The sequence below is a fragment of the Podarcis tiliguerta genome, assembly GCF_965153285.1.
Source record: "Podarcis tiliguerta genome assembly, chromosome: 3".
NCBI lineage: Eukaryota > Metazoa > Chordata > Lepidosauria > Squamata > Lacertidae > Podarcis > Podarcis tiliguerta.
Window position 1 is genome coordinate 53,516,974 of NC_139536.1, and position 27,895 is coordinate 53,544,868.

General features: G+C 39.5%; 3 protein-coding genes across 12 annotated transcripts in view; 1 reads left to right on the forward strand and 2 right to left on the reverse strand.

Annotated features, from left to right (window-relative positions):
- Nucleotides 1-16,723, forward strand: part of TFB1M (transcription factor B1, mitochondrial) — a 34,122-nt gene extending 17,399 nt beyond the window's left edge. For 5 of the 7 annotated variants that reach the window (XM_083434241.1, XM_083434242.1, XM_083434240.1 and 2 more), the window contains exons 7-8: nt 12,294-12,421; nt 14,259-16,723. In XM_083434241.1, coding sequence (XP_083290367.1) covers nt 12,294-12,421; nt 14,259-14,502 — 372 coding nt within the window. In that variant the 3' untranslated portion in view covers nt 14,503-16,723. The remainder of the gene's footprint in view (nt 1-12,293; nt 12,422-14,258) is intronic. The other 2 variants (XM_083434239.1, XM_083434236.1) reach the window with 2 other exon arrangements.
- On the reverse strand, nt 1,404-8,665 carry CLDN20 (claudin 20). Its single transcript, XM_083434303.1, has 3 exons — nt 7,932-8,665; nt 7,332-7,408; nt 1,404-3,238 (listed from the first exon to the last, which is right to left on the reverse strand). The coding sequence occupies exon 3, from the start codon at nt 3,148-3,150 to the stop codon at nt 2,488-2,490; it is 663 nt and encodes a 220-aa protein (XP_083290429.1). The 5' UTR covers nt 3,151-3,238; nt 7,332-7,408; nt 7,932-8,665; the 3' UTR covers nt 1,404-2,487.
- Nucleotides 14,648-27,895, reverse strand: part of TIAM2 (TIAM Rac1 associated GEF 2) — a 129,314-nt gene continuing 116,066 nt past the window's right edge. For all 4 annotated transcript variants that reach the window (XM_083434020.1, XM_083434018.1, XM_083434019.1 and 1 more), the window contains 10 exons: nt 27,485-27,610; nt 24,854-24,962; nt 22,897-23,076; nt 22,335-22,453; nt 21,857-21,965; nt 19,820-19,878; nt 18,954-19,059; nt 17,839-17,926; nt 17,214-17,368; nt 14,648-15,753 (listed from right to left, as the gene is read on the reverse strand). In XM_083434020.1, the coding sequence (XP_083290146.1) occupies nt 15,113-15,753; nt 17,214-17,368; nt 17,839-17,926; nt 18,954-19,059; nt 19,820-19,878; nt 21,857-21,965; nt 22,335-22,453; nt 22,897-23,076; nt 24,854-24,962; nt 27,485-27,610 (1,692 nt within the window). In that variant the 3' untranslated portion in view covers nt 14,648-15,112. The remainder of the gene's footprint in view (nt 15,754-17,213; nt 17,369-17,838; nt 17,927-18,953; nt 19,060-19,819; nt 19,879-21,856; nt 21,966-22,334; nt 22,454-22,896; nt 23,077-24,853; nt 24,963-27,484; nt 27,611-27,895) is intronic.

Consider the following 27,895-nt stretch of genomic DNA (forward strand, 5'->3'; position numbering starts at 1 on the left):
AAGAGCAAGAAAACATCTCTCTTCACACCAGACATTATTTTATACACCTCTAGCATGTCCCCTCTTACTCACCTTTTTTGTAAATTAAGAAGACCCAAATGTTGCAACATTTCTTAGTATGGGAGTTACTTCAGCTCCCTTTTCATTTTGGTGCCCTTTTCCTGTACCTTTTCTATGAAGAGCTGTTCACATCTCCAACTCAGAGCTAATATTTGAAAGATGGGTAGAAAAATTAAAACTAATATAGAACTTCTTACTCATCTTTTACAAGAGGCCAAGCCATATTCTTTAGTGAAATGTAAACTCATTATATTTGCACTATAATATCTGTGTGTATGCAAATTTACACGTGTCCCAAGTTATGGCCCAAACGTCTCTTTTCTATTCCTTCCCTTATATACCGTATTTTTTGCACCATAACACTCACTTTTTTCCTCCTAGAAAGTAAGGGGAAATGTCTGTACGTGTTATGGAGGGAATGCCTACGGGTGGCGGGGGGGATCTGCTGCAGTCGTGAGCAGAGAATCCATGGTTCCCCTTCCTTCCCTCCTCCGTGGCTCGCTTTGAAACAGCAAAGCGGGAGAAGAGCCGCTGAGTGGGGAGGAGAGAGGGACAGAGAGCCTGCTTCTTTAAAGGAGCAAAGTGGGAGAGGAGAGGAGCCACTTACACGAGTGTAAGCGGCTCCTGTCCGGTTGGTTCCTTTAAAGCAAGCAGGCTCTCTGTCCCTCTCTTGTCCCCACTCAGCTCGCTACATAGCAGCATAGGTTTTCAGCTCGCTAAGCCGGGGATGAGCGGGGAGGAGGGAGAAAAGCAGAGCCTGCTTGCTTTAAAGGAGCAAAGTGGGAGGGGAGAGGAGCCTTCTCCTCTTATACCCCTCTTCTGCATTATTAGCAGCATCATACTCCACCCACCCCAGGCGTGTTCCTTCTCCCCTTAAACCCCTCTTCTGCATTATTAGCAGCATCCTTCTCCACACACTCCACGCGTGCTCCTTGTCCCTTGAGTGCCTTTCCATCCCTCCCCACTTAAAACGTGGTTACAAAGCACGGATCCACATGGATCCTCAGTATTTTTGCACTGGGTCACCCCAAATTCACCATCAGATCACATAGCATGTCCATGGCTACATCTTACACCAAAAAAATCACGCACCCACTGTTGCCTGGGACCGCAGTGGTGCAAAATGTGGTTACAAAGCATGGATCCATATGGATCCTCAGGATTTTTGCATTGGGCTACTCCAAACTCACTGTCAGATCACATGTCTGTGGCCACAGCATGAACCACAAAACTCATGCATCCACTGTTTCGCTTAGAATATTTTTTTTCTTGTTTTCCTCCTCTAAAAACTACGTCTGTGTTATGGTCGGGTGCGTGTTATAGAGCGAAAAATACGGTACCAAAGGATTCAAACTCTGCCTCGCCTCCTGAATAGAAATGAGGGGTTCCCCACAGTGACTAATAATCATTTCAGCATGTTAAAAAGAAGGTTATGAGAATCAAGGCAAATTAACCAAGTGAATCATGCTGACAAAGTAATTGCAAACTGGGTTGCTATCACCTGCAAGAACTCTTTGTGTGGCAGATTGCCAGTAACTCTGATCCAATAGTAAATAGTTTGCATAAAATAAAGGATTTAAAGAAACCAAATGATGTACAGGTTAAAATCACACTGAAGCCCTGAACAGATTGGGAACAGATGCATTTTGGTTAGTTAAATCATGCAGTGACTTGGGTATAACATACAGAAGTCAAGGAGAAGACAAAAATATTTTTAAAGTGGAGCATGAAATTGGAGGTTTTAAGTTTCGTTTAGTTACAGAGGCTGCTGCTGATACACCCATTTCTTAGTACTGAGCTGTGTCTAACCCTTCAATTAGCTGCAGACTGCTAAGTAGACATTTTTTAAAAAAACATAAAAATGGAATCTGCTGCAGGTGGTCAGGAGATGAGGGGGCAGCTTTGGCAACAACTGAAGCAGTGTCTTCAGCCTCTGATATGCAAATACACGAGGCTTTGTTTGTTTTTAAATGAAGAAATTTAGTTACCATGGTAGTTGGGTATTGACAATGAAAGCTACAATTTTAAAAACAATACATAGGGTTTCACATAAAGGCAGAGTAGGTTTGGCGGGTATCCTAATTAAAATTAGAGTTGTGTTGAAATTAAGTAAGCCACATTACAGATATCTAACTTTCACATGCTAAAAAACAACAACCTGTACAGTACGCATTTTTACCGTTCTTTTTGTTTGTTTTTTCTAATACAATTCAGTTGCAAAGCAATATCAACATAAATTAATGGTTGCTGCAGTGATTTAAATCCCCCCCCCCCCCGTACCATACCAGAGTGTAATTATGGCACACGCATCAAGAACAAAAAACTTTCTTCGATATTTTAAAAAACCCAGAACTACAATAAGCACTCCACCCCCCCCCCCCACACACAACTGAGCAGGAGCCTTGAGTGGCAGACCGGCAACTGTATTTACACATAATCCTTCAGGTTGTAGCCTGTGTTGTTCTCTTGCTGGGCAGCTGGGAACTGTTGCTGTGTTTTGTTGGGATAAATCCATGTTCTTTGCTGCTTTGTAAAACAGGAAGTGCCAAAGATGGCACCTGCAGTGAGCAGAAGTCCTGCTGAAATGAATCCAATGTAAACTGCTCCTCCTGGTTCATGCTTACTGCTTTCTGGGACTGTTGGGTCCAGAAAATTTGAAATGATTTCTCTCGTGTACCAGGCTGTTGGTATCAAGCCGAATATACCTGCAAGGATGAAGAAGACTCCTCCTGCAAATGTAGTGTGGCTCTTGGTGTCATGGTCTCCTCCCAGCCGAGTGCACTTCATCCCCACCGTGGCGATGCAGATTCCAAAAGTGGAGAGGATGCAAGACAACACCATGGTGGTCCGTGCTGCCTGGATGTAAACAGGGAGGGAGAGGATTGAATATTTCAACGTGCAGCTAAACATCCCGGTGCTGTACCATGTGCAGTCCATCCAGAGTCCTTGCATCTGAGTTATGGCTGTGATGATGTTTGAACCTACGTCTGCGTTCACCTTCCAGTTGGGCAACAAGGTGGCTGTAATTGCACCGAAAACGCCAAACAAGGCTAGAATGAAAGCAAAGAATTGTAGAGCTGCTGATGCCATGATGAGATGTGCTGTCACCTTTTGTCTGCCTGTTCCTCTCCTGTTGTAAACCTTTGTATGCCTGATGGCTCCCCAGCCACGGCTATAGCTGTCCGCATGTGATAGAAGGGGGAGGAAGGGGGGAAGTGGCAGGGGCAAAGGAAAGAGAAATGAGCAAACTGGAACACTTGCATTTAAAATCACTGCTATCTGAATGAATGACTGAACGTGACCCTGCAGCAGATGAGAAGGCTACAAAAGCACAGAGCAGCTGTACACAGGGCACTTGAACAGAAATGATTATAAATGAACAGTGAGCGACTGAGCACAAGGAACTTCCCTTCAATATTCTGCCACTTAAAGAAAACTCAAATTGAAACACTGAAGGCAGAAGACTAGGATCATGTAAGTGCTAAAAAACACAGAAATACAAAATTGAGCTATTCTTGCCCTCAGTGGCCATCTCGCTTCTGTGGCACAAAAGTAGAATAAGGTATCTATTCAAATCTACAATTAACTAAAGCAATTGCTTGTAAGTATATACTTTCTTCCCAGTTTCCATGGGAAATTTTAATCCTTGGAAATTTAGGTCAATATAATCTTTTCCCCATTCACATGGTTTTTAATGGTTCAGCAAGTGCTCTTTTATTTATATATTTATCTCATAAAATTTGTACACTACTTTGTTGTTGTTTTTTAAAAAAACCAACCACAGCAGTTTACAAAAAGAATAAAATGATCAATAAAAGCAGTTAAAACAATAATTTTTTTAAAATAAATCAGTGGTAAACTAAAAACAGATTAAAACACACATCAACGTTCTTTCTGCCCATCTGATTAGGCTTATCTAAACAAAAATTATTCCACCAGGCATCAAAAAGAGCACAGTAAAGGCCCCTGTCTGATGTCAATAGGCAGGGGGTTCCAAAGCGTGGGTGCTGCAGCACTAAAAGATTGCTTTCTTATGAATGCAGAATAGGTATTAAGTGCTCCCTGTAACAGTGCCAGTTCTTCATATCAAAGTGTTTGAGTAGACATATATGAATTAAGGCAATCTTTCAGGTAAACTGGTCCCAAGTTGTTGTTTTACAAAAAATCTGTTTCCTTACTATTTTCTGAAGAGCAAAGCTCAAACTTCTGTATTTGCCATATAGAGCTTGAAATTCCTAAGGACTAGAACAGGGGTTGGCAAGGTTTACTGGCCATGGGCCAGATCACTCCCACAGAGATCGTCCATGGGCTGGACTGGCGCAGTGCAATGCCGGAAATCGTGTCTGCACATGTCCGCGGCGCCAGAAATCGCTTCTGTGCATGCCCGGATGCCGAAAATCGCGCCTGCACAGAAGCGATTTTCAGCGTCTGGACATGCACAGAAGCGATTTCTGGTATCTGCATGTGCGCAGATGCCATTTCCGGCGTCGCGCTACGCTGGTTTAGCACAGCACGCTGGGGACTTGCCGAGCAGACAGCTCGGTTGGGCGAGTCGTGGGCCGGTAAAACGGTCTTTGTAGGCTGCACGTTGCCAAGGCCTGGACTAGAAACTTAAATTTACCCTATCCCTTGATTCAAACTAACCACCTCTGATATAGCACAATAACTAATAATAAATAAAGCTGTTGCTAAAGACTGAAAGAATGATTCAGCTAAATTTAAGTACATTTAAATTTCGTTGGTTTTAAATGGCAGGGTCAGCTGCATGTTAACTCTGAAATCAATGCTGCCGTTGAAATCAGTGACACTTAAATGTGCTTAACATTAGCTGGATCATTTCCTTGCAGTCAAAATGATGCCTGGTATATGGAAAACTCTTATATAGCTCTAGGTTTCATATATTTTGTTGGACAAAGAGCCATGATAATTAAAATTATAGAATAATAATGTTATAATTACTTTTAATTCCAATTCAAATGAATTGGATTTAGAAGGAGAGGAGGTTTGAGCATTCTAACTATAGAGAAAGGTCATTAGTTTTATACTATTAATCCTAAAGTTTTGAATGCAAGCTCATCTAATTAATTAGCTGTTCATAAGACCACTTACTGGCATTCTTAGCTTTTAAATAGTGCCAGTGACTTCAGTTGGGTGGTATCACTTACGGCAGTAACAGGGTGGATAAAATTGCAGGTCCCTTAATTTTGGGAGGACTTCACCAGTGAACCACTTGAAGGTCAAAGCAGAAAGGCTTGGGGAAGTCCAATACATTTTTGCTCTAGGTGTTACATTTAGGTCCACCTGCAAACATCCCATCTCCTGCCACATTGAAATGGACATGGGTTCAGTACCTCTTAAACCATTTGGGTTCAGTGGAAAAGTGCACAAAGTGTATTCAGGGGGTGGGGTGCTACCCAGTGCAACAGACAATGCTGGCCCACATGGGCCAGTAGTCTAACTCAGTGCATATGTGTGTACTCTTTGGAACCAACCTGTATAATAGAAGTAATAGTAGGACATGGTGTGATTAGGTTTTTTTTTTAAAAAAATACATGTATTTGAATTTGAAAGGCTGGGGTTATACTGAATGGTAGATGAGCTAACATCTCTTGTGAAAAGCAGCATGTAATTGACATACAAGCCTGAGCATATTCAGAATCCAGTAATTAATGGATTCTTCAGCTTGTGCTTTTCTCATGTATATAACAAGACATGGAATCCAAAATGTGCTGCCAACATCTTTAAAACATGTAAACAACATTATGCTGAAACAGCCTTTTTTTACCTGCTTAGGTAGATATTTTGAAGAATAGAGTGGTTTAAGAAAAAAGAACTTTTGACCTTTTCTGTAAATACTGCATTGCGTGCACTTATGCTTAGAACAAGCTTAGAACAAGGGTCTGCCCACCTGGTTTTTTTTGGGGGGGGGGGATTTGTATGATATCTGTTATGACTGACATCTGCTGATTTTAACTTTTACTTGGACCAGAGAAAGAAACTAGATTAGTTTTATACATATATTTTATATAATTGATGTTGTCTGTCCTTTAATAGGTATTTTATTTTCTGGATAATGATTTTATAGCTAAAGAAGCACTTTAATAAGCTTTCTAAACAAATCTTGCTCAGTTCCCCACAAACCCTAATTGCCATCTCTTCTGTTGTATGAGCCAAAGTACCCTTTTCACTACCCACCACACACATTATACTGCAACTTGTGTAGAGAAGGGAGTCACTGTCTGTCCCCTGTGATCCAAAATTTAACTTCTTTTTTCAAAAGGTACATTAAAAGAAATTTCTGGCAGATGTGACATTCTCTTGGCATCTTTTGATTGTGTCATGGACCAAGGGGAGCAAATATCACCTGGGCTACTCAGAACAATTTTCTGTTTCCATGCCCTCTCTCCCCCTTTCAGCAGAGAAACTGTATTTAGTTATCTGCCCCATTTGCCACCATTGCAGAGATACCCATTCTTTCCTGCCCTTCTGGTAGTCTTTGAAAAGTGTGACACCCAGTTAGTGATCAGTTTATGGAACTGCTGCCATGGCAGAAAATCTTGATTGGTTCTGACAACTTCAGGAAATTTTGCTTTATTAATTTCTCAGTAAGAGAAGTTGGTATCAGTAAGAGAAGTTGGTCAGGAGAGCTGTCCTGTTTTTATTATTATTATTATTATTATTATTATTATTATTATTATTATTCATTTATTTCTATGCCGCCTTTCTCTTAGACCAGGACTCAAGGCAGCTTACAGATATATCTGCTTCTAAAACAGTCCAACCTAAAACAGTTATGCAAGAGCCTTTCTACCCTCTCATAGCCTCAATTTTCCACAATATAGTTTTATATAGCTTGAAAGTTTGCTGCATCTTTAAAGAGCTGCTTGGCTCAGCAAAAGAGATTGACTTGTTAACTAGGTCTATATTTCTGTGGGACCAGCAGGCTACCAACCAACCCATGGATCTGGCACAGAGCAGGGGCCCCTGTTTACTCCACATCCATTTCATAGGCTGCAAGGGTGGGAAATGGAGCCATCCCTGCGTGGCACTGTCTACCCATCATTCTTTTACTATTCATCTTTGCTTCAGATTTTGCATTTCAGCAGCTTTAAAAATTAAAACAAGCTTGATGACAATAGGAATGGTAGCTTATCCCAATAACTGCTAGAAGCAGACTAAATTACACGCACATTAAACTGCAATGTTTGGTTAGAACATTTTTAAACACCATAAACTGTAATGTACAGAGTCTAATGAAGTTCAGTACTTACTGCTAAATGGCAGATTCAGGATGCTTTCTCGGCAGTATAAGTCGTAGAAAGAACTTCTCTTGAGTGTAAAGATCTCTCTTCATTAAAAAAATGCATTGGGGTTTTTTTATTAAACAAAAATAGCTCTGATGCTATGACCACAGCAGTCCTGCCCATTCCCTGTCTTAGTACCATCTACTGGAGAATAAAGAACTACTTTGTTTAATGAATCTGCACTGAAGGGGGGGGGGTACTTTGTTGAAGGAGCAAATGCAAAGAGATCATGGAGGAAACACATGTAAACCCTTAATTCTAAAAATACAATGATTTCTAGATCCTATGATGAATGTTCGACAGTAGTTTAGAAATCAGGAGAAATGTAGAGCAATATGTATTTCAAAAAACATAAACTTTTATCCCCCCCAACCCTATATTTTAAAAGCTGCTTTAATTATAAGGAAACTTCAGAATGACCTTTAACTGCACCTGCAAATCAGAATTTACATTGCAAACAGCCACCACTACCCCAAATCCTCCACAATAAGTTTATAATTCCTGCTATTAATTATGGTGCAGAAATATATTTAAATTGACAAAGGTATATGGCTGAGTTTTACATACCTGCTACTAGTAGCCTTCTCTAGTTCTTTCTGTAATTAGTCACCTTTCCCTAAAGACCAGAAGGCAAAATAAAGTAGTAATGCTGATGAAGCTTTGTGATTAAATACAGAGCACTGTTGAGGAGATCCTGACAAGTCAGCAAGAGGGAGACTATAAAGCAAAGAAAGTGGGAAGGGAAACCTGCTGATTGTGCAGCAAGATAAATATGAGTTCTCCCTATTGTCGTCTGACTCTTCGCAGTGTGTAGAAAAGGAAAAGGCAGTAGTTTGTAGCATGTGATAGTTGACAGCTACATAATTTTATCCCTTGCTTCATTAGTTTTGGAAATAACAGGTTCTATGTTTTCCTCTCAGAACAGTTTTAATGTTGAGTTTTTAAAGTTGATCCATACCACAGTAATGCAGTTTCACATTTGATTTCTACAGCCTCTGGTGATTTTGTCTGGGCTTAGTAATGGTTTACCCTGGGCTGCAACAGGGTCTCTGATTGAGCTTTGGGAGTGAAGCTTCTTGGGAGTGAAGCTCATTGCAGCAACAGGATAAGCCCCTTCCCTTCTCCAGCCCAGTATAAGGATAGGGGTTTGTTTCTGTGGTCTTATGCGCTTTGAAAACACTTGGAAGCTTTTCATGTCTGGAGAGGACTACAATTCTATTGAAACACTTCATTGGGCGTAAGTCTAATTGAACTCGGTTGGACTTACACCTGAGTAAACATTCATAGCATTGGGCTGCACATGTATTTGACTTAATGGCATTAAATTTGTTTAAAGCATTGAAATGGATGGCCTACTCAGTGGACTCCCTGGCTGACAGTGGAAATGCACAGCAAAAGTACATGTGGTTGTAACGCATTTATGAAGTTGCTAGACTAGTATTCCTTTAAATTGGGGAAACTGACCCACAAGATGCTGCTGGACTACAACTCCCACCATCCCTGACCATTGGCTATGCTAATGGAAGTTGGGTCCACCAAATCTGGAGGGCCACAGACGCTCCATCCTTTTTGCAAATAAAGGAATGTCTGTAAAGCAGCAAGGGGATGGGATGGTAAATCATAATTATTTCTCTTTTTATTCCCCTGGTCAGGTAATTAGGTAGACGTATCCAGGGCCATGATGGGCCCGCAGTTTTTGAAACTCTGCGAGTGGGAGATTCAACAGAGTTGTTGTGGTAGTGGAAATCAGTACAATGAATCCCACTAGTGCAATGCAAGTCCACCCCCCCCCCCAAATCTGCTTGAGAAGGTTAGGAGAACCCCCAGAACAACATACAGCACTGCACTCCATTGGCTGTTTTTCCTTACTCATTTTGTGAACTTGCAATAAGTACTTAAGCTTCAAGAGCAGACAGATTGTTGTATAAATGGGTTTTATTGCATTTCTTTAATGAGCAATCCTGGTTTATATATATAGTGAATTGTAGACTAGTTTAAGCTGCATTTCTAGCCATGCTTAATAGCAAGTAAATATCATTGAAATCCATGGGAACTAATCCTGAGCAAATGGTAGGTACATGTTCTTTCTCAGGCTCAGGTAAAATGCGCCTACAAGACTTTGTGTATTCTTTTTCCATAGTTTCTTTTCTGTCATGGTGACACTGCTTAGCCTAGGAGAGGGCTAAGTTGACAGAAATCTCCAACTTTTGTTTAGTTTTATTATTACTACATTTATATCCCACTTTTCTTCTAAAGGAGCTCAGAGGGGTTCTTGTAGCTAAAGGCTAGTGTGGTAGTTTTTTTAACTGACCTATTTAAATTATTGTTATTATTAATTAATTAATTAATTAATTAGACCCCGCCCATCTGGCTGGGTTTCCACAGCAACTCTGGGTGGCTTCCAACAAAATATTAAAATACAATAGTCCTTCATATATTAAAAGCTTCCCTAAACAGGGCTCTCTTCAGATGTCTCCTAAAAGTCTGGTAGTTGTTTTTCCTTTGATATCTGGTGGGAGGGTGTTCCACAGGGCAGGCATCACTACCAAGAAGGCCCTCTGCCTGGTTCCCTTTAACCTCACTTCTCGCAATGAGGGAACCACCAGAAGGCCCTCGGCGCTGGACCTCAGTGTCCGGGCTGAACAATGGGGGTGGAGACGCTCCTTCACGTACACTGGGCCTAGGCCATATAGTTTTAGCACTGACCTTGTATGGCATTTACAGAATTTTCCATAAAAAATGAAGCAGATATCTGCTCTGAAAAGTCTATACTGTAATATAAAACTTTCTAAATGGCAAGAGACATATGGGAGAAGCAAGGGTAACGAAACATACCTGTATGCATATACTTATCCTTATCCTTGACGAAAACGCAGGCTTCAGTTTTGCTTGAAAGGTGGGAAAGAATGTAGACTGAATAATATAGATTGGTGGTGCCATTTTACGATTTTGCATTGTACATTTACTAAAAATAAAAAACCAATAAATAAATGTAGATGTTTCTGTTTGGGCAAACAATTCCAATAGAAGGGGCAACAAGGTAGACTGGCTGGAGTTTAAAAGAGCAGGACACTCGGAGGCAGCAGCTAAGGATGGTAAAGTTGGAGGAGCAAAACTAGGGAGTTAACATAATATAGTTTTAAGACGTTTATTTATTACATTCTTTATTACATTGTTGCTGTATATAGCTGCATGTTGTTTGAGAAAAGGATTCAAAAAGGCAATCTGTTTATCCAGAAGTCCTTTTTCTTAATGTACTGGGACTTAGCTATACAGCTGCAAATAAAATGTTTTACATGTGTTTTAAGTGCAATATACAATGTGACACTAAATGGTGATGATGAGTCTTATGGAAAATTCACTATATTTTTACAAACGCTTTTTTAAAAATGCATTTCCAGAACACTTTTTATATGTATGTAGATTTCACCCTGGACAAAATCCAGGCTTGTGTTTGCAAAACAAAACAAGCTTTGGCAACAGAAGTGACAGAATTGTATGGGGGCTGGGGTGTAGGTCCACCCTCAGTGAGATGAGATATTTTGTCTTAGCTGTAATTTTATGTTTTACAAAAAACATTTGCAAAATAAGGTGAGGGTGGTATGATTACCAGCAGTTTTAAAATATGCTTGTGTGTACCTTGTTAGATTTTGAAATTCAGCTTGCTAGTATGCACAACGAAGAAATAGGATATAATGTTAGTAATTTCAAAGCATCCAATCAGAAGGGAACAGCATTTTCTATAACCGTTCCCATAGTAACAAAGCAGCTTTCCTAGTATTCTAAGAGCCCAAGCCTATATTGAAGTAATGATAATTGCTTTGTATTTCGATAGAAAGAAAACATTCTAATGTGCTTTATTTCTGTATATCTTAGTTTCCATTGGAACCTAACCTGTATCATATTATCCAAAATATTTATTTATATGGGATTTCACTTCTGCAAGTGGGAAGTCCTTTGCTCATGGAATGACTGTTTCTAACCTAGTGGAAGAGGGCTGTGTGGGGACAAGAACCTCCAAATCCAGAGTTGTTCTTCTCATGCAATATTTTTGCCCAAGCTCCTTTTGAAAGCCAGTAGAATTCTTAACTGCTACCTCCTATATTGTCCTTATTCATGGGCTTTCACCTCCTGCAACATAACCAATGAATCATTTGTGGTACTGCATTGCAAGACATATCCTGCTATTGATTACACAATTATTCACACAAGTCATTGTTTGTTTTGGTTCTGAGTCAAAAACTTTGTTTTGGTACCATAAATCTTCCAAAGCGGTACACACACACTTAGAAACTGTATTGTCTTTCAGTACTGGTCTTACAAGGCTCCCTCACAAAGTGTAGTTTGAGGGGCAAAAGTGCTCATAAACATTTTGCTTTACCTGTGAAAGGGGACCAGTGCGAGTTTCCTAAGAAGGCTTGTCCATGAACTGTCACCATATATGAAAATAGGACAGAGGTAGCCAAGGTGACACTCTGCAGAGGTTGCTGGAATGCAGCTCCCATCATCCACGACTATTGTAGTAGGAGGATGACTTTAGCAATTACTAGTTTCTATGTTGATGTGAATTTGGGGTAGATTTGTTCAAGGTAAATGCAATTATTTCAGGTTTTTTCATAAAGGACTTTGAATCTAAACTGCAGTGTGGAGCCCTTATAGAAGGAATCAAAATAGCCAACAGGATATTCTGTACATTCAGCAGCAGCTCTTAATTGTGTTTTTCTAATTACCTGACATCATAATTTGCATCCTGCTACAGGAACAAGGTTGTGCACCTGGCTTGAATTTTTCAGAATGATAACCATTTTGTCTTGTTATTTGGCAGTTTAATTGGGCTAACAACTTTTTCAAATGTTTATTATTTGTACTGTAACTTTACATTAGGCTCATATACTTTCTTAGATCCATTGTTTTTATTTCTGTTCACAGGTGGATGTGACTGTTGTTCATTTTACCCCGTTGGTGCAACCAAAAATAGAACAGCCATTTAAGCTGGTGGAGAAAGTTGTCCGAACTGTGTTTCAGTTCAGAAGGAAATATTGTCATCAAAGTGTACGGTAAGAGATCTTTTCCCTACATACATTTTTTAAAATCTTCAGAATGGTATTCTTAATACAAGGGCTATGCAAAGTAATTTCACACATGGGAATCTTTAGTTGGTGACAGCAGTTAGCATGGTGTGTGAGAGAAATAGCCAGCATAGACCAAATTCCTCAGAAAGAGCTCTTGCATCTCGAAATATCTATAGGAGGAGTTGGGAACCATTTTCTCCTCCTTGGGCCAGATCCTTATCTCCCCAGCCATAAGTGGGCCAAATGTAACATGTAGCTGGAGCCACCCACCTGTCAATCACTTGATGTCCTAGTGAGGTCAAGTGATGTTGTGCTTTGCAGCCCCGATTGTGGGAAATTCAAAGCACAATGTTGGGCTGTTTGAGAGTCCTTTGGTATTAACTTCTTGCTTTACTAAAGGAGGTCTTCTCCCTTCCATGCTGCTCCTTAAACCTTCAGTCTCCATTGAAGGCTGGTTGTTCCTTTGCTGGAGCAAGGTATGCACCCAGTTGGGAGTTCATCTTAAGCTCCTGATCATTCCTTTGAAGTCCCACCATTACTGACCCTGCTTGTCATCCCATGTTACGTCAGGTGTCGGGTGTGTGATCATGGTCTCCCCACTGAATCAGTCAGCTTTTCATGACCAGTGGATCACAAGTGGATATAAATCTCAATTATGTTGAGGGTAAAATATATGTGTGTTTACCTTTTAAATAAATAAACATAATAAATTTTATTATTGGGTAAGGGAACATGAAACAAAGTAAATGAGTGTCTTCAGATATGTCTCTGAGAATAAACAGTGACAATCACACACACACACACACACTCGCACACTCACTGCCCATACCACTCTATAGGCCTACAAAGAGAGAGAGAGAAATTATCCAGGCCTAGTTCCTTTCTACTAACTAGCATCTGCTTCACAATCCAGACCATAGTACACCAAGCAAAAATGACCACCAAACAGTTAATGCCCGCTGACAAGTAAGTGGCCATAGTTGTGATGAAAAGGTTTACAGCAATCAGAGCATGCAAGCCACTCCATTTAATGCAAGCGTATGGAACCTGCTGCTGGGCTGCAATTTGGATTGGCTGGGGATGATGGGCATTGGAGTGCAAGAATATATGGATTGCCACTGGCTCCCCAACCTTGCTTTAAATGCCAGGACACAACCCCATCTTGTCACCGCACCTCTGTGCCCTACAATCAGCAGATGAGGCCTTGGTGCCTGTTTATTATCTGAAACTTGATTAGGATAAAGGGTGAAGCTTTCTTTGTGGCAGCACCCCTCCTTAAGGAACTGGGAGGGGGAATTTTCATTATGGTAGAAATTTTAACTGTGTGGCCTGACTTTTAAAGTGAACTGATCTGCTGCTTGCTGAAAACTAAACTTGTGATACTTTAGTGCTGCTGTTTCCATGTTGACTTGTAAGACAAAATAAAGACATCTTTGGTTTATGGTTAGGATGTCAATGCAAGCTTGAACTCTGTGGCTTTTCATTTTAGAACTAAAGCTTTCCATAGAGAATGGCAGTGTTGAGGAAGAGAAAGTAAAATTTCTGAGTGATGTGCAGAGAAGGCAAAAAATTGGATAAGGAAACAAACCACTGAGTGAGGGGGCAGAGTACAGGAGATAGAGAAAAGATTGAGCCACATAAGATGGTTCCATTGGGGTGTGGTGTGGTAGACCAACAATGTGGGGCAACTATTCTTAGCATGGATTAGTAAGGTAATTTTATTGAAGCGGGGTCACTGTTTCTGATGGTTAAAAAAACCTGAATAAAGGAAGAGACCCCATTTAACAAACTCACTTGGATTATCTCTACTATTTTCTTTCAGGGTCTTATTTCCAGAAGCTGAACGTTTAGAAAAAGCAGAACAGCTACTCAAGCTGGCAGATGTTGATCCAATTCTGCGCCCAACTCAACTTTCCATGTTTCATTTTAAAAGCCTTTGTGATGTCTACAGAAAAATGTGTGATGAAGACCCAAAACTTTTTGCATACAATTATAGGGATGAATTGACAGAGAAGCGAAACAGGAAGAGGAGCAGATTTTGCAAGACTAAGGATGACGTGATCTAGCTCATTCTACAAAATTAACCAGCCGCGATGTGTGTTTCTGTCGAGTGGAATGAAATACATTCTAAGTTGGAATGTTAAGTCTTTTTGAACTAAGGTATGTGAAATTCATTGAAGAGAGAACAGTATAAAAAACAAAGCACACCAATTGCATTTAGCATTTTACTGTACAAGCTTGTAGAGAAAAATGAAAAATACAATAAGATTACAGTACAGGCTTTTTATATTTACATATATATAAAATCAAGTATAAACATCTTAGTGCAAGACTTTAATTTTTCTAAGATGAATTTAAAAATATTTTTTGCTTTAAATGCCCCGAATTAAAGTTGCTTGAACTTTCTCAAAAGAACATAGGTATTGACAAGAGTTCATTCCCTTTTCAAAAATTTAAAAACATCTCTTAATTTTATTTAAATGAGATTACACTGCCCTGAATCGTAAACAGCTCAATCTAAATTTCTGTTCCACAATAAATTAAAATAACTTAAGCCTTTACAACTACTTCTGTGGAAAACACAGTAGTGCATTAAACTGAATAGTTTCTCAAGTTACAATAATCACCCTTTTTAAAGTATGTAAATCTGTATGTGGTGATGCTGGAATCAGGCAGCTAGGACTTTCCATGCCTGTCTGCTGTTTCATAAAAGCAGTCTTCATTAACCACTGAAGTTAAACTTTGTACACTAAATTCTCTTTCTAAAATAGAGTTCAGGTCAAAACTTGCAGCATCTGGATGGCTATCAAGAGACTGGTGCCGTTCTTGCATTGCCAGTAATGTTCCTTTGTCGCGTCTTGTGCTGTTCACTTTCCGTTTAATAGGGCAAAAGTGCGCCCTGACTAGTTTAGGGTGATTACCCACCCTCCGCCCTTCTCCATACTCACTCTCAGAAGAATACTTATCCTCTGTATCATCACTAGGATTCTCGGAAATCTTCAGCCGCTGGAACTGAATTTCTATGTCTTTTGTGGGACTGCTTTTCTTTAGAATCTCCTGGTAGTCATCCTCGTCATCACTTAAAATGTCAGATTCTTTGACAGGACTGTTTGAAAAATCTGATGCAGAGTTTTGGAGATGTTTCACGGGGGACAAATTTTTGGATTCCAGGATGCTATCGGTGGTATGGCAACTGCTACTTGGAGTACTGCTACTCAGGCTGCATTCATCAGAATCCAATTCATTTACTTTGCCTGCTTCAGTGTTCCATTCGTTACTGGGAGAGTTCTTCATTAACTTTAATGATCTTGAGGAAGCTGCCAGGGTAAAAACACATGCTAAATTCCTATACTCAACAACTCTGGCAAGCATAACAATAAGCATATAGTGTTACAATTACGTTTCAGTATGAGGTGACATTTTAAACTACTTTCGTTATATCACGGGGGAGATATTTTAAGTTGTGAAGTGTGGCTTTCTTCAAACAAACAAAAACTCTGAACTTAGATTGGCTGATTTATCTAGGAGCCCACAGAGGCAAACTCCATGTGGACTGACTGTGTAAAAATGGCAACGATAAGCTGCCTGTTAGTAGCACTAGGAAGGAACAGGGTTCAGTGCTTCCTGCCTAGTCACTGTGGAAGCCTGTCAATAAAATAGACTAACACTATTCTCCCTGCCCCCCGAAAAAAAAACTCCAACAAAGACAAGTTTGTAAGGATCAACAAAGACAAGTTTGTAAGGATCTTTGCATGAAGCTGCTGAAGTGAACAAGTTCTGCTTATGCATTATGTCGAACCACTCATTCCTGTGCTATGCTTCAACTTTACCTCAACTGTTCTGAGGATAAGCCTCTATGGTAGTCTCAGCTCTTCAGTCAAAGGCTAAGTAAGTTTATGAGAAAGTAGTTTCAAGCAGTCAGTGTAGAGGAAATACTTCCTATTTTGAAGGTTGCTCAGACTTTGTTAATCACAAAGTTGATGTGTATTATTATTTCTATACCATCTTTTATCTGAGGATCACAGGACAGTTTACAATATAAAAACACAAAAATGCATACCGTAGTAACAAATAAAAGCATACCCTCCCGAAGTTTTAAAAGGCCATATATTTTTTAATTAGGCACCAGGCAAAAACATTTCTCCCAGGCCTTTTGCTAAAGATACGTAAGAAAGGTTTTATATTGTTGTAAACCACTGTGATATATTTTTATGATTAAGTGCCCCCCCCCCCCCCGCATCCTCTTGCTTTGTTTACTATCCGGTCTGATTAATGTTCGGGAACACTTGAAAGCTTGCATGCTGTTTTGTGACATTTCAGTTGACCTAGTAAGGTGGTTGTTCTAAGGTGGATTCTGGCTCTCCCCCTTCCCCCTTATAATCCAACACAACTGACTTTTAGTTTAAGCAAAATTAATGTTCTCCCTATCAGCTACGCTTGTACACTTTTTTTACTATTAAATTTATGTCTCAAAAGCAAAAAAACAACAACCCCAAACCAACCTAGAATCAGACAGGTTTTTAAAAACTTCAATTTCTATGCTTTGCTTTTCGTTATTCCTACCTTTTCAACTGCAAGATGATGCAATAACGCCTACTAAATATACAGTTGCACAACTAGTAATTTTCAACAAAGTGCAGTACAAACAGAATAAGTTTAGTTACTGTAATCTTTGTTTCCTCTCCAGCAATACTACAGATAAGTGTTTGAACATGCTTGGATAGTATTACTACAAACTAGTATGAGTTTAAATTTTGACAAAAAAATACATTCTTACCCAATTTTGCTGAAACAGGAATTCGATTTTTATGCAGAACTAGGCGGCTTTTACATGTTTTCTCCAGTGGTGAGTCACACTTTATTTGACGCCTTAAGTTTTCTCTTAGAATTGAACGAATCACTTTGACTATATTGGTCTTGCTTTCACAATCACTGCAAAATTCAAGAAAAGTGTAGTTAGGTTTTAGATAATACAAACACATATGATTTGTCTTTGTCTTCGTAATTTGAAGGAGCAATTTGGAAACCTTAATTGTTCACAGATGGAACACTTAAGTGTCTGGAGAATCAGCATGAATGTGCGATTCCTCATGGGGTCTGCATAAAGTTCTGTGCCTACATAGTTCAGTTCTAGAGCTTTTGAGAGCGGAGTTGGCAGAGCATATCCATAGGGAGATGATTGGCCTTGCTGCAAGAGCAACAAAATAAAATATCTTTCACCTGAGGTTTCTTGGGAAATGTACATACAGCTGCTGTTAAAGAAGTAAAATTCAGTATGCTGTGATTAATTCCAAAGGATATCTAATGGCCCAAATTATGCATATTATATAGAGGCTGTTATGTAGGGTGGGAATGAAAGGAGGAAAGACTATTTGGAGGGGAAAGTGAATCCACGATTGTACCTGCTACATAGCTGGAAGGTTGTTTCAGGTCTTCCTTCCAATTCTGACTTGGTATGAATCAATTCCCAAATGCAATTGTTTTCTGTTCCTGCATGTGGAAAGAAAGACATGTTATTGTAAATATTTCATGATGTCTACAAGTCTGTTGCCAAACAATTTTTATGGAAAGACTTATGAGACCACAGGGAAAACTTCAAGATCATTCAAGACATAGTGCCCCTCGCCTATTACTATTGTGTTTTATATTCTAGCAATTTATGTTTTCCCCCCACCACCACTGTTTTACCAAATAAAGATGCTATCACTCTCCCTCTGTATGCTGGTATGCAGCAGGTAAGCTGTGCAGCCCTACCATGACATACACTATTGATATGGATTACTGGGAAGAAAAATCAGGTTTCCCCCTTATTTGCAGTTGTGCCATTAACTGTATCCAACATCGCATTAGAGACTCTACCCACACTGTTTGCTTAACAGCAAAGTAAGTTCATCACCCAACACAGGACAGCTTTTTTGTCATTTATCTTCTACTGGATTAAAAAATCTTAATCTCAGATTCACAGTTACTGAAGAAATTTGTTTTTTAATTGGTAAATAGCAAGATACTTGGCAAATCATGTTAAACATGCTGCCTGATGTAAATAGGCACTACATTATTGACAACTATAATAAACACTGAATTCTTTAACAAGTGTCCTTCAATCTATACTATAAAAAGGTTGTGATGGATTCACTGCTTGATCAACCATAGCGACAACAAAATCTCTAGCGAAGGCCAAGTTATAAACCACCCTCCTGCATCAACATTACTTTTGCCGTCACATCAGGGAACAAACCACAGTTAATTACAGGTTCCTATTTTGTCTGAATTAGGAAACTATTGTTAGTTCCAAACAGCAGGCTATGAAGCCTTAATATATTGTCTTGTTTGGAAAACATGAACCATAGTTTACATATTGTTTCAATGTGGCCATTTTCTTCTGTCATTTAGCTTTACTCCATATGTTAAGATTTGAAGTAATAAAAGTACTAAACACATTCATTGGTGACAAACATCAAAAAACATCAAAAAAATGTTTATCTATAGATAATAATACATTTTTTATTAAAGTCACCTGCTGTATTGCCCAGTCGGACTTGAAGAGCAGATAAAGGAATCAGCCAACGAAATTTAAACAAGTCCAAATCATTATGATTATGCGTAGTACGGACATTTGTTGCCTGTAAATAAAAAGTACTGAATCAGTTTAATAATAAATAATAATAATAATAATAATAATAATAATAATAATTTATTATTTATACCTCACCCATCTACCTGGGCTTCCCCAGCCACTCTTCCAAAAAAATATTAAAATACTGTAATACATCAAACATTAAAAGCTTCCCAAAACAGGGCTGCTTTCAGATGTCTTCTAAAAGTCTGGTAGTTGACATCCGGTGGAGGGCGTTCCACAGGACGGGTGCCACCACTGAGAAGGCCCTCTGCCTGGTTTCCTGTAACTTGGCTTCTAGCAATGAGGGAACCGCCAGAAGGCCCTCGGTGCTGGACCTTAGGGTCTGGGTAGAACGATGGGGGTGGACATTTAAGTGACATTGCCTTTTAAATAATTAATTAAAGCTTCATTCCTAGAAGACAGAATTATGCTTCTGGGGTAGGGGGAAGTTTGGATCAGGGATCACGTAAGCGAGTGACTTTTTGACATCACCCCATTTGGATATGAGTAAGAAGGCAAAACAAACAAAAATCTCCCCCACCCCTTTCTAAAATGGGAAGCTTCCACTAGATCACAGTCCCTTGTGATTCTAGATTTTTTCACCTATTTCTAATCTACTTTATCTAGAAAACTTCTCTAAGTAATGTATCAAACATTCCATGTATCTTCTGCACGTATACCTTGAGACATTTTGTATTGTAAATCAGAACAATAATACACAATGCATCTTCGATAGTCTTATTTTTTGACTAAGAAAAACTTACCAGTTTCTTCTTCAGTTTGCAGTTCTCTTTATATACTAAGATGACAGCTCTTTTGAATGCTAAGAAGAGAGAGTGACAAGGCAACTTTTATTGATCTGCTTGCATTTCACTCCTGGGGCTTATATTTATAAAATCTTGGGTTGCATTTAATGAGAAGCAAGATTTTTGCCTGATTGGTATAGCTGGTAGCTGGAAGTCTTTCACTTTACCTATTCCCGAATATTGTAAATATGTTCTACTGTACATTAAAGCGTTTATCTATTCACATTTTTGTCAGCTCATTTATTTTACAGAATCTGAGCACAGCTACATCCCAATCCCATCTACGTTATCCACTTTTCTCTCCTCCCACCAATAAACTGGATCAAATTTATCTGAGATGGGTGCAATCATTCAAATTTACTATTAACAAGACTACAGTTCCAGAAGAAGCATTTAGGTATAAGAAACATACAGAAGTTTGTTCTGGGACAATGGGATACACAAATTAAAGTGAAAGGGAATAAGAGTCAAAATACCTAATAATAATATTAATAATAATGCAATCTGTAAGAAGACTATATAATCCTTTAGTAAAAGCTATTTATAATATGCAGACACATCATTCACACAACTATAGACACAGGCATGAACAGAAATTTGATTGATTGCTGTAGGTCTTATATCTTAATTGCACAAGGCTAATTGATTCATGTCAGCACCTTGCAATTGTTACAATCTTCATCCAAACCTTAATGATGCAGCAGCATTTTTCAGTAGCTCCAATATGGAAACTGTAGCATGTATAGCAGCCTGCTCATATTTTGAACTTTAGTTGCTAATTCTAATGAGGTGAGAGCTACCTAATGCAAACAGGCAACATCATGTGTGATGGTAGTTCTTTCTCTCCTCACCTCAGCCGCCCACCCCCCTCTCAAACTTCTCTCCAAAAATAGGTTTCAAAAGGCAGAGGAAACCTCTACAGCAGATTTTGGGGATAAGCAGGGGGCTGGAGGGGACAGAGGAGAAACAGGAAGTATAGGTGTATGAGCAGATTTCTGTTGTGGCAAGTATGCAAAAATCATTGGATGTCACCCTAAGTGACTGGGGAAGGTCAAGGCAAGGCAATCAGTGGATAAGACTGCATCAGTCTCCTCCTTGTCCATGACCTTAGCCATCTACAGCCTGCTACCCCACAATGTTTTATCTGGTGTCTCCCACTCTGCTAAAAGGATCAAAAATTCAAGTTACTTGAGAGCTGGTACAGCATAGTGGTTAATAGGCTGAGCCATAAAATTGGAAGTCCTTGACTCAAAACAGGAAGTCCCGCGGCTATTACCTGAATGCCATTAAGAAACATCACGATCATATACTAATAGAAAACTCATTCATGGGCAGCAAAATCAATACCATACACAAGAGAGGAGGCATCAGCAGGCTTGGATAGGCCGGGGAATACAGACATACAAATGTAGGGAGGAGGATAGACCTAGGGCAGTCAGATGCAAAAGAGGAGAGGGCTCAGCATCTTCTAAAGTTATACAGAAGAATTCCAGCAGGTGTAGCTTTAAATGACAAAGAGCAGAAAACCCCCATGGAGCAGAATAATGACTAAGCAGACTCAGAGGCCACAGAATGCTGGCAGATTGTTAGGAAAAAGAGAAATATCAAGGAGGGAAGGAATGGAAAAACTGGAAAGAGAATGGTTAACTGACTGTGGCCCTTAAGAGGAGCAATCTGCACTGCAACCTTTTGTTGCTGCTCCCACCTATCTTATCCTCTGCAATAATGGGATGTTACTGGCCTACTCTGTAGCACTGTTATCACTGTGATAAAATGTGTAAATACTTTCACAAAAATTTTGAGATCTAAATTATATACTATATTCACAATAATGCCCCCATCACTAATTTTCAGTAGTGGAATACATTTCAACCAAGTTCCATCTTGGAGCAAGCATAGAAAGCTAACAGATCTGATATGAAACAACGCACACCTGTAACCACTGCATGAACTATTTTAGAAGATGTTTTGACATAGTTTGAATAAATCACTCACCAAACACTGTGAGTTCCAGGTCTTTTCTTGTTTTGCCCAATGATGAGAATGGATTCAGCCATGCAACAGTAGAGTGCATTAGAAGTTCTCCCATAGAAAGTTCGGTGACCTATGTCCATTGTAGATTAGAAGGGTTATTCATTCTAACATACAGCAATTGGCATCACTTGCTGAACAGGCTCTTGGGCTGGGGTATTGTTTAGGGGGATTTTGCTGCTGTTACTGATATTAATTTTTGTGTCTTAATTTTTGGCGCTTATAATGACTTATGTGGAAATTTTTCAATTATCTGTACTTTTTATGTGTTTTATGTTTATGTTTTTTGTTATGTTTGTAATTCAGGTAACTTGTCTTGTTGTAAGACGTCTTGAATATGGAAATGCAGCATACAAATTGATGGTGATGATACTGTTGGACAAAGATTAAGGCCAAAATTTGAATTATCTGCACACACAAAACCCTGCTCCCATCTTCTTACCTCTTTCTCAGTTCCACTCTGATCTGCAACTAGTTGGTCAAACACTGCACCGTAATCCTCGTAAATCTTCTGCATTTCATTGATGTGACTGGCCACCTTTTCCATTGCCTTCAGTGCTTCTGCAATTTGTAAAGGCAAATCCATTATTTGATATACACTGAATGGGCCAGTTGAAAGCTGTACCCTTGATCACTTAAAACCCAGAAATTCATCATGCAGAAACAAATGCACTGTTGATGGTAACCAAATAAGCAAAACCACTCCCAGTGTCTTGCCAAAACTTTCTATTAATCATGTGGAAAACCACTTTACGCTCTGTAATGTGCAATGAGGTTCCCTATCGTGTGCTTGGTTCAGTGCTAAATACATGATATGATACAAACAGTTGGGACAGTTTTTAAGAACCTAAAAAGATCCTGCCATTGGTCCACCTAAGTCCAGGATCCTGTTCTCACCATGGCTGAACAGTTGCCTCTGTGAAACCAGCAAGCGGGAATCGAGCCCTTCTGTTCAACTGGTATTCAGAAGCACAGATAGCAAAGCTTATTTCCTTGGGAAGTACCTGTGAGATGGTAATGCTCCTCGCTTTCAGGGTCTGTCAGAGATACCAGCTCCTTCAGGAGCAGCGGGTATTTCAGCACCCTCTGAACTGGCTTGATGAGAAAGGACTCCAATGTGGAAGAATGCTGTTTAGCTGGGTTGCGAGCATCCAGAAAGGCCTTAAAGGCTTTATCTGTTTTGGCTAAAGGAAAAACAAAACAAAAACCCAGAGCGTATTAGCAGCCCAAAAGCAACAATATGGAGAATCAATCTTCTGCATTTCATTCCAGGACCTGGCAAACAATAGGCCAAACTCCTCTGCTTGCCTCTTGGCAAAGGCCATCAATATTCTATGTAGCAATAAGCAACAGAGAGATAATCCTTTCCCATATTATGCATCCTTTGTTACTCCACCTTAATCTACAATCACTGCTGTGCAGCTTAGTTTTCTGCAGCTATTAAATTGACCACAGGGCATTTACTACTGGGCGGTGGAAGTGGCTGGCAGGGCACAGCTACAATGCTAGCTTCCCAGCAGCAGCAGCAACTTACCAGATGGGGCAAAATCGCAGGGAGATTAGCACAGGGAAGCCAAGCTGGTGCTCCTGCCAGTCTGCCCACAGCACATCCCATCACCTAGTCCTTTGTCCCTCCCAGTAAATGGCAGCAAACCCATTGCTGGAAAACTGGGCGAGACACTTCTGTTGGCCAGTATATAAATATAAAATAATAATAATATTTTTTAAAATATATTTTGCTTATTTAAAAGGCTTGTCTCACTATGGGTATGTTTGCAGCAGCCTTTTTGGGGGGTGGGGTGGGGGGTGGAATATGTTGCAGAACATAACATCAATCACTTATTAACTCTTCACCATGAGTGGTATCTGATACAAGATTTTACTTCTGGAATGTGCACTAGAAGTGTTCGACTTTACTAAAGATTTACAAACATTCCCAGCAGTCACAAAGAATATCGTCCTCCTTTCAGGGGATATGGCACAGATTCTACTTCCATCTAAAATTACTCCCAAGAAGCTGTGGCAGTGCATTTTCTTTCCAGGTGGCAAGCTGCCATATCTACTCAAGAAAAACACTATTTTAAACAGCCTCACTGTGTACTTGTGAACACGTTCAAACTATATATATATATATATATATATATTTGCTTTCGTAGATTTTCACGGGTACAGGAATGCAGGTTTTGGTGTCCTCGGGTGTCTTCCCGTGTAAAAGTTGGGGTGTCTAGGCGACGTTTCGACGAGGTCTCACTCGTCATCTTCAGGCTGGTGCTTTCGGCTTCTTGTTACTGGAACAGAGCTCTGTTCCAGTAACAAGAAGCCGAAAGCACCAGCCTGAAGATGACGAGTGAGACCTCGTCGAAACGTCGCCTAGACACCCCAACTTTTACACGGGAAGACACCCGAGGACACCAAAACCTGCATATATATATATATATATATATATAATGATATAAACCTCAAAAAAACCCCCAAAGCTTCACTGTGTACTTGTGAACAAGTTCATACTCTCTCTATATATATATATTAAAGAAAATGATATAAACTTCCAAACCCACAGTTCAGTCCAACTAACATGCCCTCCCTCTAGGCCCCTGTGCATCCTCAGAGAATGGGGCACAGAAGGAGGAGAGGAGGTTTTGGTGCAGGAGTGGGAATCATTCTACTTGCTCAATTACTTAGTTGGCTGCAACCCTTATTCCTCATATTTACACAGAGGTTACACTAGAATATTATTTCCATAACTAGGTAGAGAAAGAGGGAAAGTACAAATGGAAAATGTATGGGATGTTGAGGCAAGCACACCCTATTAACAGCACTGCAAAATAGTCCCTACATCATCAGATGGCAGCCTGAAAAACTAAAACAAAAGCGTTTTTCTTTATGCCATTACCATGAAAAACAATTACTTTGGTGCTATGAATCTGTCGCATGGATATATTGCATCAGTAAGACTTTTACCTCTTTCAAGAACTTTCTGGACTTTTATGTGGTTTGCACAGAACCCACTGTACAATTTAAAGTGGTCAGCATAATACAGGAAAGAACCTCCCAAGGAGAACAGCAGTTTCTGAAAGCAACACAATCAGAAGTTAGGAAGAGAAATTTTTTTATTTAGCAGGTACTCTAGTATTATTCTTTAGTTAGAAGATCCATTCCTTAATGCAAAGCATTCGTGGTCTGCCTTCCATTAGCATTCAGGAAGTGTATAACAGCAGTTAAAATAATGGCATACAATTCAAAGACATTGTGCCTTGAAAATGATGAACGCAGACCTTAGCAACACCTTTTGCAAATATCTTAACATGAACAGGGGTTTAGTTAAGGAAAGCCGGTGCTCTGATTGTCACACTGCAAAAACAAACCAGAAATTCACCTCCAGAGTCATGCCCTCAAATGCAGAAGTATTAATAGCCCATGGTGTTATGGGCCTAGTTTAGTGGCATTCCCAGTTGTGGCCAGACAGTCCCTCCCTGTTGAATTTCCAGCACCTACTGAATATGAATATGTCTCTCTCTACATCTATATCTATTTCTAATATAGACAAAATTCAATAAAAACTATGAAATCATAATTTAGTTAAGTATTTTATAGTGTGTGTGTGTGTGTGTGTGTGTGTGTGTGTAAATATAAAAATCCAGCAGGCATTTTAACTAAATTATTTCATAGTTTTTATTGAATTTTGTCTTTATTATATTGAATTACTTGTACATAACGTATTATAATTAAGTGGTATAGAAGTTGCTTTGTATATATTTGACCCTGATACCAGATTGGTAGAGCCAATATTTCTATAGAAAGATTGTTTGTAAAAACATGAGAGAATATGAGAAAAACCCATAACATGGGGGGGGGGGGGGACACAATTGTGAATGTGCATAGTTTCCCCTCTATATATTCCTGTTTTGCAAAATATCTTCGGGGAAATGTATAATTAAGAACTGCATTCCTTTCATGGCACACAGTAAGCAACTGTACAAAAGAAACTATTCCCAGCTTATTCCCAGATTTGCCATATTTTTCACCCCACAGAACAAATCAGAAACCAAGAGCTTCATAACCCTGTTTGTGTTCACCAATGGTGTGACTACTCATGGACATGCACAGCCTGGCCAGCATGATCCATGCTCTGGGAACATGCCTGGTGCTGCAATGCACATCAAGTGAGGCTGTCTTTGAAGTCTGTTCAGAAAGTGCAGTTGGTTCAGAACCAAGTGGCTAGATTATCGACTGCTACTTTGGCACTGCAGGTGTCATCGAGTTCTAACAATTTAACATATTTGTGAAAATACTTATACCTTTTCTTTTTGCGTCAAAAGGACAACAAAGATGCATAACAACAATAAAAAGCACAAAGACGTCATCAATGCTTCATGTTATTTATGTGTATGAAACAAAATGTTTGTGTTGGAGAGAGAACAGGGTGACCGTGACTCTTAAGATGAGAATTTGCTCAGCTTTTGAGTATAGCATTTCCCCCTCCAGACAGTTATCAAGATAATACAATTATAGGATGGGACTAGGAGGAGATCAGCCATGAGTTTGTTGTACCTTGATGCAATGCAGGTAAGTTCTGACATGGAAATCATGAAAGCGAGTGATTTAACTGGGAAAACATTTCATAAACTTATTTTACTTTTTCTGGATGTATGACAATAAAGACATGCTTCTTAAGACTAAGAAAACTCCTTCCCCTTTCTCTTAACATAAAATTACATGAATTCCCCCCCCCCCAAAAAAGAGTATTCACTACATGCTTGGCTGTCTGAAAACTGTTTAGTAGTCAATGCTTTATACAAAAGTTATTCTGAGGAAGAGAAGAAAGCATCCTCATAAAGCTACAGTTCCCAGGATCTTTGAGAAGAGAACCTACATCTACAGAATCAATTTTAAACAGTTTGGGTTTGCAATGTGCACATATGCCCAATGTAATATTGGGGGCAGGCGGGGGGGGGGCAGGTCGCAACCTTCTCTCTGGAAACTTGCAAGATTGCTCGTTCACTCTAAGCCATGGTTTGGCTTAGTGTTATGTGCAAACTAAGCCATTGACTGAGATAATTCAGTCAATGGCCGTATTCACATGTAACATTAAACCATGGTTTGTGCTCTCCTCTCCTGTCCTGAGCAGCCACGAACACATGTCAAGTTCAGTTTCGTTCTTAAAGAATATTGTTTTACCATTATGTATGAACCAGGGATGCTGTTTTAAAACAAACTCAAGTCAGTTTCTAAAGTCCGTTTCAGTTTTATGAAGCTGGCTTGTTTAACTAGACATTGCTTGTTAACTCTAGATTCCTGGTACACATATAGTGCAGAACTGAGAGAGTTTGAAAGAAGTCCTCGTCCAAGTGACAAGGGAGCAAGAGAGGGAGCAGGCGAGTCTAACACATTACTCATGCTAATAGAAACTTGTCTATGCAGTGCTAAGCCATGGTTTGGCATTACATGTGAACTGAGCCAAAGTCAAAATAGTGCCCCCTGCAAATAAATACAATTCAGCTGAAGAGATGGAAAGAAAGCAAAGAAAAATGGTTACTAACAAAATGCACAGGTACTTTTATATATGTAATGAGTTTGAGATTTTATATTTACCCGGAACTGAGAAGGTGTTTCAAGTGTGTTGAAGTCAGAGCAGGAGGAAATGCCATCTTCAAGAGTCTCTAAAAATACCTTTTGAAAATCCAGCATCTCTGGCAGACTGCCAAACAAAGACTCCATCTACATGTGGGGAGGAGAATCAAATATGGAGCACATGAATTGTTTGTACTTTACGGTAATACTATCCAAGAGAAGGCAATCAATCAATATGTTGCTACAGCAAACAAAGAGACACTTAGCATTAATGAATTTGTCTCATAATAGTTTTGGCACTGAACATGGAAAAACAAGTGGTTTCTGAAACAAAGATGTCTTAGAAGCATTGTCGTCAGAAGTGGACTCAAGTTTTATAACTAAGACATGATTGATGCAGCGGATAGAAAAACACAGTTTGTCTTTTCTTTC

What these genes read in the sequence shown, in the direction of transcription:
- CLDN20 (XM_083434303.1), bottom strand. Translation starts at nt 3,150, where the DNA reads ATGGCATCAGCAGCTCTACAATTCTTTGCTTTCATTCTAGCCTTGTTT.